This window comes from Oryzias latipes, chromosome 21 (genome assembly GCF_002234675.1).
Source record: "Oryzias latipes chromosome 21, ASM223467v1".
Taxonomy (NCBI): Eukaryota; Metazoa; Chordata; class Actinopteri; order Beloniformes; family Adrianichthyidae; genus Oryzias; species Oryzias latipes.
The window spans coordinates 17,076,263-17,094,414 of NC_019879.2; the positions used below are offsets into that span (position 1 = coordinate 17,076,263).

At 38.6% G+C, this 18,152-nt stretch overlaps 1 protein-coding gene across 1 annotated transcript in view; it reads left to right on the top strand.

Annotated features, from left to right (window-relative positions):
• Positions 1 to 18,152, top strand: part of LOC101164354 (general transcription factor IIF subunit 2) — a 49,678-nt gene that overhangs the window by 27,610 nt on the left and 3,916 nt on the right. The window contains exon 5 of the mRNA XM_004081687.4: positions 17,482 to 17,563. Coding sequence (XP_004081735.1) covers positions 17,482 to 17,563 — 82 coding nt within the window. The remainder of the gene's footprint in view (positions 1 to 17,481; positions 17,564 to 18,152) is intronic.

The window sequence follows — 18,152 nt, forward strand, 5'->3', positions numbered from 1 at the left end:
AGACAATGAATACCTGCCGCATTTGTCAGTGCAGGCTACCAGATGCTGTGCGAGTCCGCTTTGTCAGGATGCTCATGTCCTCGGTTCCTGTACTTTGCCTGAGGGCAGGCTGAACACTCAGGAGTATCCGGCTGCTGCAGGAATGAAGAAGAAAACTAATGACTGCTGTTGATCCATTTGCAGATGCAGCTTTTAAATAGAAGCTAGATAGAAAGACCTTTGTAAATCCACAGCTAATTAGGTTCAAAAACTATTTGGAATGAGACATTTTGTCTCTTAAATAATGACAATGACTTTTTTTTAAAAGTAATAGTAAATAATCTTAGCAGCATTATTGCCAAAAATGGATACCATAAATTAAAGACGTGCTCCAATGAAAATAATGTTTTTTTTAACATGTTCTTATGGCGTTTTTCTGATGATGGACATGTATAAAGAACATTAAGCTTGAAATCCCATTTCTGAGTATTATTAAAATCGTTTTGAATCAGGAGCAGAAGGAAAAAATACAATTTGAAAAAGCTTGTAGCAGTGACCTAGAAGTTACAGTCGGCGGGCCACAAGCTCCCTGCTCTGCTCCATTCTGATGCATCCAGAGCTGACATTTATTGTAGCTCCAAACGTTACGGCTGGATACCTCCAATATTACTCGCCATTTTTGTTTTATTTTAATGCTTTAATGTCAGGTTGGGGTTGTAAGGGGCTGTAAGCTAGTGGGAGAGAATGTAAACAAAGGGATGATGGGAAATGGGGGCAGGCTTACTCTGGACCAAGTCCTACACACAATTTAAAGGCGAATTTCTAATGAACTCCTGCCACTATGCAGAAACGTCCTAGAAAACGACAAGTCTTTTTTTTTTGTGGCTAAAAATGGTACAATCATTATTTGACAATAGACCAAAATACAGTTGAAGTGGGACTTTAAACAATAAGGGTTGGCCACAAAGCTGTTAATTGGCATAAAGTAGGAAAGTTGAATATACTTTTTAACTTTTTGTTTGTTTTGATACTAAATGAAAGATGATTCTTCTCATCTGAAAGTTGAGGCTACACACTCCTGCTTTTTTGTTTTAGGTGGCATTGTGCATGAAAATAAATCGATGAGAATTTATGTTAAACTCCAAAGTGAGTAACAGGTGGTTTAGACTGATGCAACAGGTGATCAGCCACTTACCCTCACAACTGTTGCAGATTCACCCCGAAGGCGGTGACTGCACAGTCATTTAAAATGAAGCACTTAGATACAATGTGCAGCTGCTGTGTACATTGATGCAGGTGACTCACACTCTGCCTTTCTTTGTATCTGTGTGTCTGTGTGTGTGTTGGTCATGGAGAAGATACAAGAGGGACATCTCTGTGTTCTGCTGTGATTTAAAAAGAAATAGAAAAAAATCATAGGTAATTAGCTGAATTGTTCTTACCGACGCTCAATTGGAATTGCAAACGAGGGCGAGAGGCAGCAGAGAGGATTGTGGGAGGATTTGACCTGTTTTCTGCCTCCTGTTCATTAAAACCGTCTCATTGAAGGAAACCATTGAAAGTCTGTTAGAATCTGTTGAATCTCTTTATCGAAGTGACAGATTTTGGGCATTTCAGCGTTTCTGAAAATGCTGTTAGGGAGGACTCGCCCTCGCTGTTAAAGGCAGTGAATAATTCATGGTGCTGCTCTTAGAGCTGCGCTTTTACATGGAGTCACTGACTGCTATGAAGCTGGCATGGCAACAACTTAAAATAGGGTCTTCTAAGAGCTCAGAGCTGTCAATCTGTGCCTTCATTTACCATGAGAGTCAGTGTGTGGAGGTTTAGCATCTGTGAAACTAGAGTTAATGCTCAAAAGAAAAAGAGAATGTCACCATTTTATTAGCATTTAAAACATTTTAATAAACTATAGTAATAAAATATTCACTCTGTAATGTATATTAGATATCGTTCATTTCATATATTGTTTAAAAAATACATTTTAAGGACAGTGTGGCATTCAATGCCTCACCCCAGGAGGTTTCAACATGTCGACCACTGGAGCCAGAAACTGACAGACTGCGGTTTTCCCTCCAGAACTAAAGCTGCCCTAACAAGAAACAACATCTGTCCTGTTGCTGTGCAATAAACCACTGAGAAATTCTTGCATCCTGGCACACAGACACTGCAGTATCTCTCCTATAAAGTGGCAACTTTCTCCTGCAGGACAGCAGCAAAATGGAAAACATCTTAGGAAAAATCACAAACATGGCAGAGTCTGAGGTGTTTGTCCAGCCACCAGAAACCAATATGTTGAGATCTAAAAAACCCTATCTATGGATCCTAAAGAATTTAGTGCTGGAATAAAGTACCTGACGCCCCAGGATATGAGGCACGTTTTTATTGAAAATTACAATAAAAATACATGTTCTGTTATTAACTGTAAATGTACGAATAAAAAGACTAGATTTCTCACAGGCCCCCCCGCCTGTAAGAAATTAAACTGCCCACCTGCTGGTAGGACATGAAAGCCGCCTCCCGTTGCATCTGGATGCAGTTTATCCACATTAGATCAAAACGAGCGGGTGGATGAGTCGCAAAGGTCGGAATATAACGAATGGAATCATTACATTTCCTTAATGAAGCAGCCTCTGGGCCCGAACGACGTCAGCTTTAATGGAAATTTATATTTGGAGATCCAATCTTGGCCTTCCTTCAGCCCCATACAGAATTCTTCCTTGTCATTATGACCCGCTATTGACATACTGCTGTAGCAAAATATAAACTAATGTTAATAATTCCCTGCATTATGCCGAATGAGAAAATATCCTAAGAAGGCTTGTAATGACCACAAAATGAGGATGCTTTACTATCTATGGGCCTATTTCTCCTAATGCGCAGAGATGCAAAAATGCCGTCATTACATATGTTTTTGTAATTCCTGTCAGAAGCCATTAGTGTCCATACACAGGCCATATTTACATCGCTGCTGTTTGCTTTATATAGATGCAGTTAGTTTACAAAGTGGTGCATCACTGGAAACTTTAGCTGCATCATCAGTGTTTATGGTTTACATCTTTTACAAACAACAGTCGTGAAAAAAACCTTCAGAAGCTCATAAAATCTGCCTTTTTACACCTTAGAACAAGGGTGTCAAACATACGGCCCACGGGCCGTATCCGGCCCGCCAGATGGTTAAATCCGGCCCATTCATAAAGAGTAAAAATAAGAATGTTTAAAAAAAAAAAACAAGCACGTTTCTAGTCCATGCGCAATTCCGCCACTAGGGGGACTGTGTCTGAATAAGATTTATTTTGGTTCCCCGCAAGCCCACTGCTGTTACATTGTTATAAGAATGATCAGTAGTGACACCCTAATGACCAAAATGTTGTCAAAAAGAAAAAAAGGGTTGAAGTCCTGAGTTTTCCAGGAAAAATGGACAAAGTTTTATTTGTTTACAGAGTTGAAAGCAAAACCTGCATGTATGTCATCAACAGGTGCTCAAAGAATACAACATTCAGTACCACTATGAGACTCACCATAAAGAGTTTATGATAAGGATTGATTCAGTGTCAGATGTAAAATATTCAGTCTGAATAAAAATTAATTAAACCAATTTTTTAAGTGAAATGCATTTTATTTTACATCCATTGGCCTCTGTAAATGAATCTGTAATAATAAATGATTAGGCTACCATGTTGGCTGAGGCTTTTTTTCCAACTCAGTAAAAAAAAACATTTTTTTCTTTTATGTCACTGGTCCGGCCCACTTGGGATCAGACGGGTTGAATGCAGCCCCCGAACCAAAATGAGTTTGACACCCCTGCCTTAGAATGAGTGATTGGATAAAAGAAATAGCTATAATTGGAGTCATACACAAGTTGTGTGTCTGTGTGCACTCCTTTTTTCTTACCAGTCCAGAGAACTTTACCTTTTTAGCAACCACGTAAAAAAAAAAGAAAACGTATTACATACAGATCAAAAGTTTAAAAAAAATAGCACTAAAGCTTTTATTTTTGAAATCTGGTTTTGGAAACCCTCGTAAAAAATCTACTTATGGAGAGAAATTAGACTCAGTCGGATTTGTGCGTGCGTAATTCTTGATTTGTGCGCAAGTAACAAATCACACACAAATCCAAATTTATGCACAAATCTACGCACGCACAAAGCAAGAATATGCATACACAAATCCTAATTTACGCACAAATCAAGAATTACGCACGCACAAATCCGACTGAGTCTAATTTCTCTCCATATCTACTGCTCTTTTGGAAATCAACCCACAACTTATCTAATTGGATAAAACCCTTGTTCTTTTCCAAGTAGAACACAATAAAACAAAGCTTATATTTCATTAAGTTTTCTTTCATATTTATCATTTTAAATCCAACAAGCACATGCACGGAAAAACGTTTTGCAGTACCGGTAAGTGTTTTAATGTCGTCTGTCCTTGAAATAAAGTCCAAAAGCCTTTGACATTTAGTGAGCCCATGCAGTGACATTTATGCATGTTTAAGTGTGGTGTGTCCTCAGATAATTTGATGGCTAATGTAAAGACAGGATTTTATTTAGCATTTTCCCTATCTTAGTTCAAGTACCATGCTTTTTAATTAAGTTCTGTTTTGTAATATTGAGTATTTTGAAAACAAATGTATCTTTAGATTAAAAATTGTATTTTGACTTAATCTTGTTTAGAAAAGTCTGGGTCAATCCCAGAGCTAAGTTTTTACATCCAAATTTCCCAAAAGCAAAAGAAATAAATGTTTGATCTAAGATAATCTTTTTAGAAGTATTTCTTTAGAAAAGAATGAAGCTGTTGGAGTCCAACTTTAAGGTCAGAATTTTTCATTTCAATTAAAAAAAGACATCACCATGATTTTGCTTTTTGCTTTTTTCATTACAGTTATAAATCAATCAATTTCATAATTTTTAACAAATCATTTTATAAAACCTAAGCGTGAAATGGATTTGAAACAAGGCAGAATCCAAATTCATTCCTTACCTCTTCTCCCTACCCCTACATTTAGCCCTCCAAGGGGAGAGTTATGGAGAAATAGTGTCTTCAGATCTGGACGTGACTATTACTTGATGACGTCATTGTTAGTCACCAGTCATTTACTTTAGTGCGTAGCTGCCAGCGCTTGGAAAGTACACAACACTAAAGTTCCAAATGCCCCTGCAAGGAATTCGGATTTGGCCAAAAAGTGTCATTTTTGTTTTTATTTTAAAAAGGGAAATGATGTCAAAGAAAACACTTGAGTAACATTAAATAGAAAGATTTCATGTTGAACATTGAGGTGCTATGATATTTTGTAAAAAATAAGAAAATAAATTAGCAGCATGTATGCATCCGTTGAGGCTCCCTTTTATACATTTTTCTGTTCTGACCTCAGTGTTGCATTCCTGTTCTGGAGAAGCGTTCTTGCATTTGTGTGTAGCAGGGCTTCAGATTCAAAAGACAATGTCTTTCATGGATGATGGACTTGTTTCTGTGCATGGGGCAAGACATTACTGCCTCCTGCACTCGTAGACCGATGAATGTCAACTTCACAGTTTTTTCTCTAAAACACTAATGACTGATCCCTAATGTGTTTTATTTAAAGGAAAACTGTATAATGCAAAGGTTTCCTTTCCTGTCTTGTGTAGTATATGTACAGTACCTGAAGTATATGTTATTTTTTTCTGTTTCATGTCAGTATTGTACCCATCAACCCCAAACTGCTGCTGGGAGCTCCCTGCTTTTGAAATAAGGTCACAGCTGTAAAGGTTTAAAATGAAAAATCTAGTTAATAATGAAATGCATAAAAGAGAAGAGGAGGGATGACATGACCCGCCTGAGCTCCTATAACGCTAACCTTTCCTGCTGCGAGTAAAATATTGTGATTTGAGGAAAAAAGCGGCTTTTGTTGCTTTTGAATGGAGCTTTCAGGCCGACCTTGGAGTGAAAGATGGATACAGCTGCTGGCAGCAGCCGTTAAACAGTAACGAGTAGCAATGTCAATATTGGGGCAGATGAAGGTCCAAGTCTAATCTACATGCATTGTCCCATTGTGTTGGTTTTTCCGTGCGAGAAGCCAAAAAACCTAACTAGCGCTGACAGCTGGAGTCGGTGATGGAGGATGGAGCTCTTGTGGGCGGCAAGCTGTTTGTTGTTGGACCGTTAGGGAGGTCAGAGCTTTGAGGAAAGGGCGTCAAAGCAGATAGAGGTGAGAAATGAAGATGAGGGGGAGGAAGACTGACCTCCTCACCCTTACAGTTGTCTTTCTCTCTTCCTCTGCTAGATTCTCTGCTTTTTAAGAAAAATAATCACTCTGTGTGTATTTGAATCTTAAGTAGCTTTCATTGGTGCTTGTTCACATTTTCTTGATCTTTGCACACCATGCTTTTGTTGTAGTGTGTAAATCCGATGGATAGTATTAATAAAAGGAGTTCGCTGGCCTTTGGTTCACCTAATTGTTCTTCTGATCTCTGCTGGAACATGCAGAGTATGTTTTAATTTTGCTTCAAATATTTGCAGTGTAAATTAACCATAGTTAGTCTTTGATTAATGTGGAAGACCCCCCCCCCCCCACACACACACACCAGCTGGTTGAAATGCTTTCCATGTAGAAGTCATGATTAACCTGCAGCACTTGCTCGTGTGTCACCTGCATGCGAGGTTTCTTCTCATGTCAAGGCACCTGTTAGAATGATCCCTCTGGACTGCTATGGGGCACAGTGGAACAAAACTGCAATTGGAAAGAAATGAGCCAAATGTATGTTATTGGAAGGTGGTTGAAAGATGACAATCAATATCATAATTTGTGGTTGCTGATATGATTTATAGTTGATATTGGTTCATTTTGAACGATTTGATTCCATCCAATCTCCTAAAATTGATCTGGGACATCTTTAGTCAAAACTTCAACCAGTGGGATTCAAAGATAAATAACTGGGTACTGGACAGTGAAGGTTGTGCATTGATTATAATCTATCTATTTCACTTTGAAAAAATATAACAATTGTAAAGGTTGATTCAATGAACAACTTGCCTCTGGCAGATCGATCTGGTTGGATTGTAGGAATATAAACCAATTAATTGATAAAGTCAAATAATTCTTACATCCCTACTTCTCTAAAAGGTGGATTAAAGAGCTTGAGTCATTTTATTCATACCCTATGAAATCCTTCAAACTAGAATCCAGAAAACTATTGTAATATTTATAGAAAACTGTCACCAACTTGATTCAAACATTTTAAGACTGTATTAAGAGTTGGGCATCATGTTGGAATGTGTTTCATTTGTGGTTTAACCAAATTCTTTAAATACTTCAAATATATAAAAAATAAAAACAATAAAAGTAATACAAAACACCAATATATTAAACCCATTTCAGATATTAAGTACTACATTGTTTAGGAATCAAATAAATAAATAATGAAGTTGAAATAAGATGGTGCTATCTTCTTGACAGTGTAATTGCTCATTATGATAAATGGATATTTCAGACTGGTGGTGGTTTCTTGATTTGTTAAGAAAAAAAAAAGAAGTTAGATTGATATTTACATTTATTACATTTTGTCATGGCTGCAGATTTTGCTCTAAGTTCTTCTTCCAAAAAGTTTTGTCTAAAAAAGCTGCAAGTTAAATACTTTTAATGGCCAAAGATTTGCTATAAAAACGTAGAAAATGTTTGAGATTTTTGTAAGAATTGTGGAAATAATCCCTGGTTTTTCTGTTTCTGCAGTTATAAAGGATTACAGAGAATTTGTTTGCTCATTTGTTATCTTTAGTTACATGATTGTGTGTCCACCTCAGGCAGACTCCTCCACATTCCAGCTTCCACCATCTCCTCTGACTTTATTTTTATTTAGTTCTGACCAAAGGCCTCTTTGTAAAAATCAAACTTGGGGAATTTCTGTAAATTTGAAAACTCTGTATGTTTAAATCTGATGTTTTTTAAAGAAAATAAAAGCAAAACAACTGTTTAATCTTCTCATGTTCATCAGTAATAATGCATTGCATATCATAAAACTATTACCCTTCTGGTGTGTTGTTCAACCTGTAAAGGTAAAAGCTCAGACCCTGTAGGTTGACTGAGGTTTCTAAGTAATGGGAAAAGGCCACTGTCCTTTTGCTTGTGTGGGTCAACCTTCTGATAAATGTGCAGATTACAGCGTGTTTGACCTTTATGCCTCAGGCCTCAAACGCAGTAAAGCCAGATAATGGTCCATTCAGCTTGTTCTGTTGCACACTGCCCTTTGGCTGAAGCACTGCGTTTTGTCTTGAAGACCAACTGTCATGTAGAAAGACACCATTGAACATGTCCGGTGTCAAACTTGAGCTATATACAGTACCTGAACTGAGCAGTGTGTTTCTTTTCTAAATTAAGGTCTCATAACTCAGATCATGACCTTTTTTGTGTGTTTCTGAAATACCAATGAAAGTGTTTTTTCCCCTACTATTTAAAAAAAAAAAACATTTTAAAATTAGACATTTTTACTAGATAAACATGAATATTGAAACAACACACGTCATCCTCACTCTTCTTTCATTTATCCTGTTTAAGTCCCGCTACAATCTTTTGATCTGTTTCAAAAGTGTTCCCAGTGGTCTTTTAATTATGATTTTGCTGTTTTTAGCCAAAATCAAAAAACCTTTTTCTAGGACATAGTTTCTGCAGAGCAGCAGTTCATTAGAGTTCTTTAGAATTTCACCTTGGAGTTATGGGCCTGTCCTCACTTCCCATCATTCCTTTGTTAACACTGTCCCGCTAGCTTACAGCCCCTCATACTTTCAAATTAACATTACTGGTGCAACAAAAATGGCGAGCAATATTGGAGCTATCCAGCCGTACAGTTTTGTGCTAGATGACAGCTCGGATGAGGAAAAGGAACATGTACAAGGATCAAGTCGTCTATAAGTGAATGCAGCAGGGAGCTTGTTGCCCGTCCAGTGTATTTCCTGTCACAAAGGAGCCCTTTAAAGTGCATATTTTGCATCTGCCCCTAATTCTTAACAATTTGAGTACTCAGGATGTTTTACTTTCAATTTTCTTTTTATATTTCATTCATCATGTCAGTCTAATCCTGGACAAACAAATCTCACAAACCTTTTTCTACGTGGGATTTGTCCACTTCTTTGTACATTATAGCGGATTACAACACAGCTGCAAGAATTTTTTGTGAAATTTGGAACTGAAACTTCAAGCTCAGCACAGAATTATGAAGCACAGATACGTTTGTCACACATATTTGATTTTCTCATATAAGAAATGTATTGATTTGTTCATTTTATGGTTCTGAAAATGGAAAACAATTTCCATGCATCAAACTTTTCAGATGAACAGATGCATGATAAAAATAAGATTTACAGAAGGTTAAAAGAATGAGTAGAGCTTTTGTGTAAGATCATTTGGACTCTGCTGTGTCACAGACATGATGTGATGTTGCACAGACTATGAATTTCTGTTTGTTTGTGAGTTTTATAAAGTACTGCCTGATATAAATGCGTAGGAGAATTAGGATATTGAATCAATACTCAGGGTGTCGACCACATCGAGGACATAACTGTACAATGCAAGAGTTTCAGATTGAAGCTAATGTGCAAGAATCTACTGTTCGTCTCAAGTGTTCCTCCCACACACAGACGCCTTGAGCTGCACTTGGCGGTGGTCAATTTTTTCCTTTCCTTTTTTTTTTTTTCTTTTTTTACTTCATTTGTCTGTGTTTGGTGAAACATTTTTATTCAATATTAAACATTCAACTGAGCTTTGTAAAAGAGGAAATGGGGGGGGGATATCTGAATGGTTGCGGTCTAGTCCATGACCCTGTGTGAAAATTGTAACTTTGCAGGAAAATTCCGTGCATCTGTGCGCACATGTGTGTGGGAGTGTTTTTAGACGCTGCACTCAGGCACTAACAAGCCAGTAATTGCACATAATTGCATCCATTGGTGGAAAAAGGCAAAGATGAGCATTAGGGAGATCGCTGACGTGTACTGTAGCCTTGAGAGACTCGTGCAGGCGGTTGATGGAACGCTATGTGAGACATGATGTCAGGTTGGAATGTGAAGGTTACTATGGTGACCGAGGCCAGCGCACCTGCTTTTTGACCAGCATTTTTCTTTTAATCCTTGAATTTCTGGAATTGCATACATGAGTATATTTTTCCTAGAAACTAAAAAAGAAAATCAATAATAAAAATCGAACTAAAAATAAAAAGCATCACCTAAAACCCATAACTTTGTACTTTTATTTAATATTTCTGTAGATCTTATCTGCATGTGTGTTTATAAATTAGCACAGTGTCATAGTGACTTACCTCTTTGGTGAGTTTTTATTTGTGTGTGCACACAAAAGTGCACTGATGGGAGGCAGAAAACATCAAATTTGATCAAGTTTTGAGGGACAAATGTTGATCAGACCAACTACATTTTTACTTGCCGTATATTTTGAAGTATAAGTTGCGTTCTTTTGCATAGTTTGGTCAATTTGAGGTAAAAAATCTGATGTTTGTTAGTTTCCCACTAATAACCACTAGGGGGCACATAAGATGTATGTAGCAGTATTTGCTACTGACGAAAGAAGCGCCGCTCAGTCTTGGGTGTGAACACAAAAAACGTGGCGAAAAACGCTGGCGAATAACGCCTGGCGAATATTCGTCCCGGTGTGTACGGGCCTTTACGCCGGCATTGGCAGGGTCGTTTCAAAGCGACACAGAGGATAAAGAATTATATGAATTTAGTGTTTGAAGTGATATGAGTTTAGTTGACTGGTTAGCGTATTCTTTATGCTATGATTATCTGAAGAATTGTTCATATGTTGCATTAATATACAAGATTCCTCTTGTGCTTTAGGAAGGTAAATATGGGTACTTCAAATATTCAGTCTATAATTGTTATCTATTCGGTTATTATAAGTTACCTTTCAAGATGAAATGTCCGTTCTTGGATCCGTATTTTATTAAAGGGCCTATACCATGCTATTCTTAAGCCTTTCATAGTAAACTATATCCATGTATTTGATGATGGCACACAAAAGAACCTTTTCTTTTTACATAAATATTAGTTATTTTCCTGGGCCTTTTTCCAACATGGAAGTTAGGCCTGGGCGAAAAATCGATTGAATGAAATAATTCGAATTTTTGTTACGGACGATTTCAAAAATAACTAAATCAAGTTTTTGTGTAATGGCGCATTTTTGGCTCCCCAAACCCCAACTCCTGTTGCTTCATCATCTTCTCCGTGGAGAAGACGGGGTTTATTAATTGAATTAAAACCTTGGACCCCAGATATGTGCTGTATTGTTAATCCTTTAGAAAATGGTGCTACTCTCAAGGTGAATGTTTGTCTCCTTTTAGTCTAGACTACAAAGTGTGACTTAAAACACAGCTGGGACTTTATGTAAGTAAGTAAGTAACCTTTTTATTTTGGACAAGTAAAACAAGTGTAGAATAACAAAAATAAGACATAAATTATGTAAAACAAGAAAATTATATGAACCTCACAAGTCCAAAAGGGAGTGAGAAGAAAAATCTTATACTTAACTTTGATCCCAAGAGTGTGTTCATTTCTTTATTATTCATCCCAGAAATGGGGTTACATTTGTCTTGCATTTGATTAAATAAAAGCAAAATTTTCTTTAAGTTGTGCGCCATTTGTACTTATTGCTTTCCTTAAGTATGGGGGAGGGGAATCGGGGGGGAAAAACGGAAATCGAATAAAAAAAAAAAAAAATCTGAGATTTTATTTTTGCTCTATTTCATTTTTTTTTGTATACCGTTGGTATACTATTTCTGTATGCATAATTTCATTCATCTATCTTCTAAGCCGTTTTGTCCCTTTCGGGGTCACGGGACTGCCGGAGCCTGACCCCGGCCACTCGTGGGCGAAGCCAGGGGACATCCTGGACGGGACACCCATGCACATTCCCACCTAGGGACAATTTAGGGTGACCAATTAACCTATGAAGCATGGTGATGTGGTGGTTAACGCTCTTGCCTCACAGCAAGAAGGTCCCCCATCAATTGTGGTGATGAGGTGCTCGTCTGGGACTGTGGGTGCTCTTCTGGGGCGGAGGCCCGCGTTGGGCCCTCCCGGCGTGGCGGGGGGGGACTGCTCTCCTGGTTGGGCCAGAGCTGCACTCACCGTTCCCCCATGTCTTTCCTGCTCTCTGGCTCTGGGGGCCCCCGTGGTGGTCCTGCTGGCCTGGGAGGCGGATATGATCGCCCGGGGGGCGGTTGTTCTTTATCTGCTGCTGTGCGGGCGTTGGGGGGTTCAGGCTGCTGCTGCGGCGGCGGCGGCGGCGGGGGTCTTGGTGTGGGGATGGCTGGGCACTCTCCCTCCTTCTTTTTACATTCCAGCATCCATTTTAGAAGAACATTAACATAAACACTCACTTGAGCACAGGTGTTAGCTCACCTTTGCACTAATAGTTTGTGTGACAGAATGAAATATTTCACACTAGTTGGTTTGAAGGCATAAGTATGCGTGTGTGAACAGTATATGTATTGTGTACATGTTGACATGTGAACATTTTTGGAGCCAACAGGTGTGTTTATAACATTTTAGTGTGTGGACAGGCCCCGCCCTTATAAACCTGTATTACATCTGAACCTCACCGTAATGAGTATAACCATCCAGAGACTTGTTGCTTTATGCTGCTTCATGGTCCCCCCCCTTTCTATAATCACCCTCCTATCCCCCCCCCCCCTTTCTATAATTACCCTCCTATCCCCCCCTCTTTAACATCCCTCTCTCTTCTTCCCTCCTTTCTTTTTCTGTCCGGTCCAACACCAAAGATTTTCAAATTCGATTAAAATTAATAAAGTTTGGCCTCAATTACAAAAGGGATCGAAAATTCAGACATACCTCTGGTTTGTCTGAAGATTCATAACCCCTGTTGTTAAAGTAAAATATGTCCAACACAAGAGGCCCTCAGCTCTCATCTGGTTGCCCAGCTGTTGGACAGGACAAGTTAAGAAAAAAAAATGAACTGGTAAAACCCTTTAGATTTTTAAGGTTTGTGTTGGCAACACAGAACCTGTGTTCACAGTGCACTGCTGGCCTCGCAGCTGTTTCAGATATATTTTTGCTGCACACACACACCTGTTAGCTGTTAAAAGGAAAAAGATTTTTTTTTAAATCCCAGAAAGACATATTTTGCTTCAGGTTCCTCCGCTCTTCATTTAGCGGAGAACAATGATTGCTTTTAAATACTGATGCGTCATAGTTTATCTATTGTTTCTGAAGGGAAACTTCAATCGGTTTTTGTACTTGGAGCTCATGATGACCTTCTCCCTTGTTCAAAAGGTTGTTCAGAATATGCCAATTTCCAATAATGAAAAAGTTATAGCTTGTAAATGTCTTTCCTTGTGAGAGAGCCGACATTTTTTCTTTTCTCCAGCAGCTAAAAGTGTGCTCTTATTTCTTCTTGTGGCACATCAGCCATCTGTGTGCAGAGTCCTTCTGAAGAGAACTCGATCGAGCCCCATCTGCAAGCAGCAGCTTTGTGAACCAGCGGTGACCTGACTGTGGGTGGCTGAGTAATCTGAAGTTCAGCTTCATCCAACTCTTTCTGCAAATCAAGCAGCTTTTTACCTCCTGAGAGCAGAAGTGCTGCAAAAAACAAAAACTGACCTCCGATCTTTTTCAAATATTTTCTCCCCAGGCAGAAAAGCTCGCTTTCTCACTTGTAGAAAGGGGAAAGAATTTTCTGCCCAAATTATGCTAATTTGAAAACATCAGTTTATTTTTTTTTTAAGTCCACAACTTCACTGCTGGTAAAAAATATTGTATTTTTCAATCTCTGGCTTTTTTTGCAACAAGGATGCTCCAGAAGCTCCGCTTTTCCATCCTTTGTTTTAGTTTTTAAGCAGCTGCTTCGACCTTCTCATCTTTAATGTACCATCTGTGAGTGAAAGGAGACTTCTAGTTTGGGTTAAATGAAAGAAAAAGTTCAAGGTTGGTAGCTTCACTGATATTTTCATGTTCAGTTTATGATGGTTCAACAGCTACATGTTGATTAGACGCTGTGGCAACAAAGGAGGCTCAAACTCTCAGTCCTCTATTTCTAGACAAGTCCCTTTTATACAAGTCCAAGTCGAGTCTGAAGTCTTTGTAAATTCTTGTAAAAGCGCAAGTTTTAAAACATCATAGTTAAAATGAATATTTCATTATCACAATTTGTCATTAAAGGCCCACTCTGATGATAATCATGTTTTTGGTGTTTTTAACATGTTTCTATCGCATTTTTCGGATGATGGAGGACATATAAAATCAAGCTTAGAAAATTAAGCTCAAAATTGCATTTCTGAGATTTTCTTTATTCAAATTGTGAATCAGGAGCTGACACAAAACTGCTGTTTCAAAAACATTGTGAAGAGGGCTGTTATTCTGGAGCTAACGTCCTAGATCAATGTCCCCACGTCTGTCCATTTCCTCTGGAAGGTTTTTCTGCTGATATGCTGAGTTTCACTCTTACTTGTTATATTCACTTAACTGCACAAGGTTGTTAGAGTAACATTGCGGTTTGATCAGATGCAGTTTTATGAATTGAAACCACCACCAGGGTTCAAGACGTTTCAATTCCACTTGCTGAACTTTTTGAGTCTTCAAACATTAAAACAACTTGTATAACTTCTTCATTGCTCCAGACCAGCAAAAAGAGGAAAAAAATCTGATTTTGTAACCCCTTGTGATGAAAATCAGCCATTAAATTACATTTGCTGATACATTTTTCAGAGTACTGATAAAGAGTAATGGATGCTGGTCTTTCACTTCTGCAAGTTTTTCCTTGATAAAGGACACAAGTTGTTGTTCTCACCTAATCTGGAATGGACCAGATTTGACATTTTCCTTAAATTCTGTTCATTTAAGACTAAAGGTTGTAAAGTTGACCACAGATTTACTTTATTTCTCTCTTCCAATGTTTTACCAGCACTGACCTATGCAATTTTTTAAAAACCTGTTCCATTGTTGCAAATTAAGGTGAATTTTCCCTCGTTTCTTCACTTTGAACACAAACCTAGTCTGCTTGTTTTTTGCTAAAGCAAGCAGTTTTGAGATCTAAGACACTTTAAGACCAATACTTATGTAGTTATTCTGAATCTAAGGCTTTATTCACTATTCTGCTTTAGCAGAAAACACTACTAGTATCTGGGTGCAAAAATGTCACAAAGGAAATGTCATCTGTGCATTTGAAAAGAGCCTCTACTTTGAAACTTGAGTCCACGTGAAACACTGAGGGGTTTACATACAGTCTTTCTTTTGTGTTTGCTTTAACTTTAGAAGACTCCGCTGATACCTTCAACATGGTTTCACACATTTGGTTTCCCATCTCTGAAAATTGTCTATTTTGGGTTTTCTTAAACAGCAGCTTGTCGCTCAGAGGGAGTTGTCTCCTGAGAGCCGTCAGAGCTTGTATACAGATTATATTCCCTGCCGTTTGCACTTTGCTGTATTTACCATAAAAACATATGTGTGATTCAGTGAAAGGATGTTCAGTATCTGTACGGCTGGCACAGATACTGTGTTTATAATTAGACCCACTGGTCTGGGTTAGGGAGACGTGTGCTATTTATACTTGGTTACTTCTTTTTCTTCTCTTTTACCAGGAAACAAATGAGGTCAAGTCCAACTTTGTTTCCCCTTTTCTGCAGTGTTGTGTCATCTGGTGGACATCTTGAAAGCTATACCTGTCTGAGCAGCTCTCAGATGCAGCACCACTTCACCGCGGTAACAAAAGACGCTGCCTGTCTGACAGGTGATCCTGTCATCAGAAGCTGACGCTGCTTCGGATGACAGCTGAGGTGGAAGGAGACATGGGAGGAACTATGGGGGATTTGCGGAGGAAATCGCTGACTCCTTCCTGTCAGAACGTCATACCTGAAGCTTCTCTGGGTTAAAAGGAATTCAAAGAGAAGGTTGAGATGAGTTGGACAGCCGGTGTCTCTCCTCTGTGCTGTCGTTTGTTGCTTTTTTGTGTTGGGGTAGGCTCACAGTCGGTTTGGCTTTTTGGGATCTCTACCACTTTCTTTTTCTGTTGTTTTACCATATTATGTGTTAGAAACCACAGAGGCGTTTGAAGCCATTTTATTTAAACACAATCAATTCCAGTCTAAATGTGTTTCTGTTGTAACACCAGCTGGACTTTTTTATTGAGTTTGCACTGTCAGTTCAAATCTGGAAAATGAAAGGAGGAGCAGAGGAGGAAAAACCTGCAGGAGGCACAGAGAAAGGATTTGCTGAAACAGTTTATAGAAGAACATCCAGAAACTTGTGAAGGTGGAACTGTTCATCAGATAAAACTATAAACAAAACTGCTTCAAGGCAAATAGCTGCAAATGATTTAATCACAAGTCTGAGTTATAATATTACTGTAATTTTTTTAAAGATATTTGTTTTGATGTTTACAGTTAGAGACTTACTGTACCTTTATTGTGTTTTATTATCTGTTCTGCTTGCTGTTTATCCAGACTTGTGGAGCATTCGGGACCACATGGGTTTGTTAGCTTTAAGGTTTGAAGTTTGAATGCACCAAAAGTATCATGCATAACATTTCTGATCTGGGGGGTTTGCAAAAAATGCCAAGTGAATGATGCCAAAATGTTGATGTTTTAAAATTCTTGAACAATCCTTTTTATGCTGGAGCTCAAGCATTGATGTTGGATGAGAAGCATGTAGTTCCTTCTAAAGTGTAAGGTTAGGGACAATCATTTGTAAGCACTTCATGTGGCTTTCAGCTTCATGACTGTCCACCTTTCAGAAATGTCAAATGGTACAATTAACAGAACTCAATTTGACAGACAGTTTTCATCACATTGCAGCTCCACAAACATATCTTTAACTCAGCTTTAGAGAAAGCCAGATCGGAGCATTTTGTAAATATATATTTGTGGAAATTGCTGGGCTCTGTTACCTCCACAGAGTTCTGACTCTCCTGCAGATGGAAGCCGGTCCTGCTGTTTGTGCCATTCAAAGAAACTTCTGCTCCACATTAAAGACAAACTCTCAGCAGGCCAAACTTTCAAAGCTGCAGATGTCACAGCAGTCACTACTGTAGTCTTTCCAAGCCACAGTTATAACTGACATTTATGAATTAAAGCCCCACTCCGATCATCTTTTGATTTATTGTTAAAGCGTTCACAGTGGTTAATTATGATTATTTCGTTTTTAGCCCAATTTTTTTCTGGGACATAGTTTGAGTCGTGGGCAGAACCGTTTGCGCAGAGTAAGCCCGCTTCTGCTTCCCGACATCCTTCTGTTAACACGCTCTCACACCTCACCTCAGCGGTCCAACAAAAATGGGGAGCAATATTGGAGCCATCAAGCTGTACAGTTTTCAGCCAGATGCCAGCTCAGAAAAGGAAAACAAGTTAAGTTCTTCAAGGTGCATGGTTACAAGCAGAAGCCAAGTAAACGTTGAAAGTGCTGTTAAAGTTTAACAATACGAAGAGAGCAACAAAAAAAAAAGTTTGATTGGTGTGTGCACGTGTTATTTTTTTGTGATTTTTTTTAGAGCTGAAGATGGGCCTTTTGTTGCAGATGGAATCAGCTTGGAGGGAACGGTGGTGCACAGAGCGGAATGCAGACCCAACGTCTCTGAAGACTACATGAAGATCAAACGGTAAGTCACACAGCTGCAGTCTGACGAGGAACCTGCCATTTAACGTAAGGCACAACATCAACACACTGAATGTAAAAGTCTCCATCGCACATGGAACCATTGCACATTTTTAAAGACTAGAGCAAAACGTTCTAATCTTCTAAATCCTGTTTTTGAAAAAAGATCAGAAAACCTCAAAGAAGATTCTAAGAACATTCTTTAACACGATCTTCTTGTTTGTCATTCTGCCACACAGTAAAAATGTCAAACCAAATTGAGAAGTAAACTCACAAGATTTTAGAATCCAGTCTAGTTCAGATCCTTTGTTGCCTCAGGTGTGCACAAATACAAACAGGAAGCCTAACACTTGACATGCTCTGATTAATCAACATTTCAAATTACTTTGGGGAGTTGTTGAAGCCTTGTCCTCTGGGTGGAGGAAAAGAGGGACCTTCAGGCTTGTCATCAACACACTTTTTAAAAGCCAGCCTCCCTGGTGGTGGTGGTGATGGGGGGGGGTACATTAAAGCAATAGACATAGGAAAGTGGGACACTTATGATTTCAGCTTGAACGCTTTCCTGACAAGTTTGAGGAGACGTCTGGTTGATT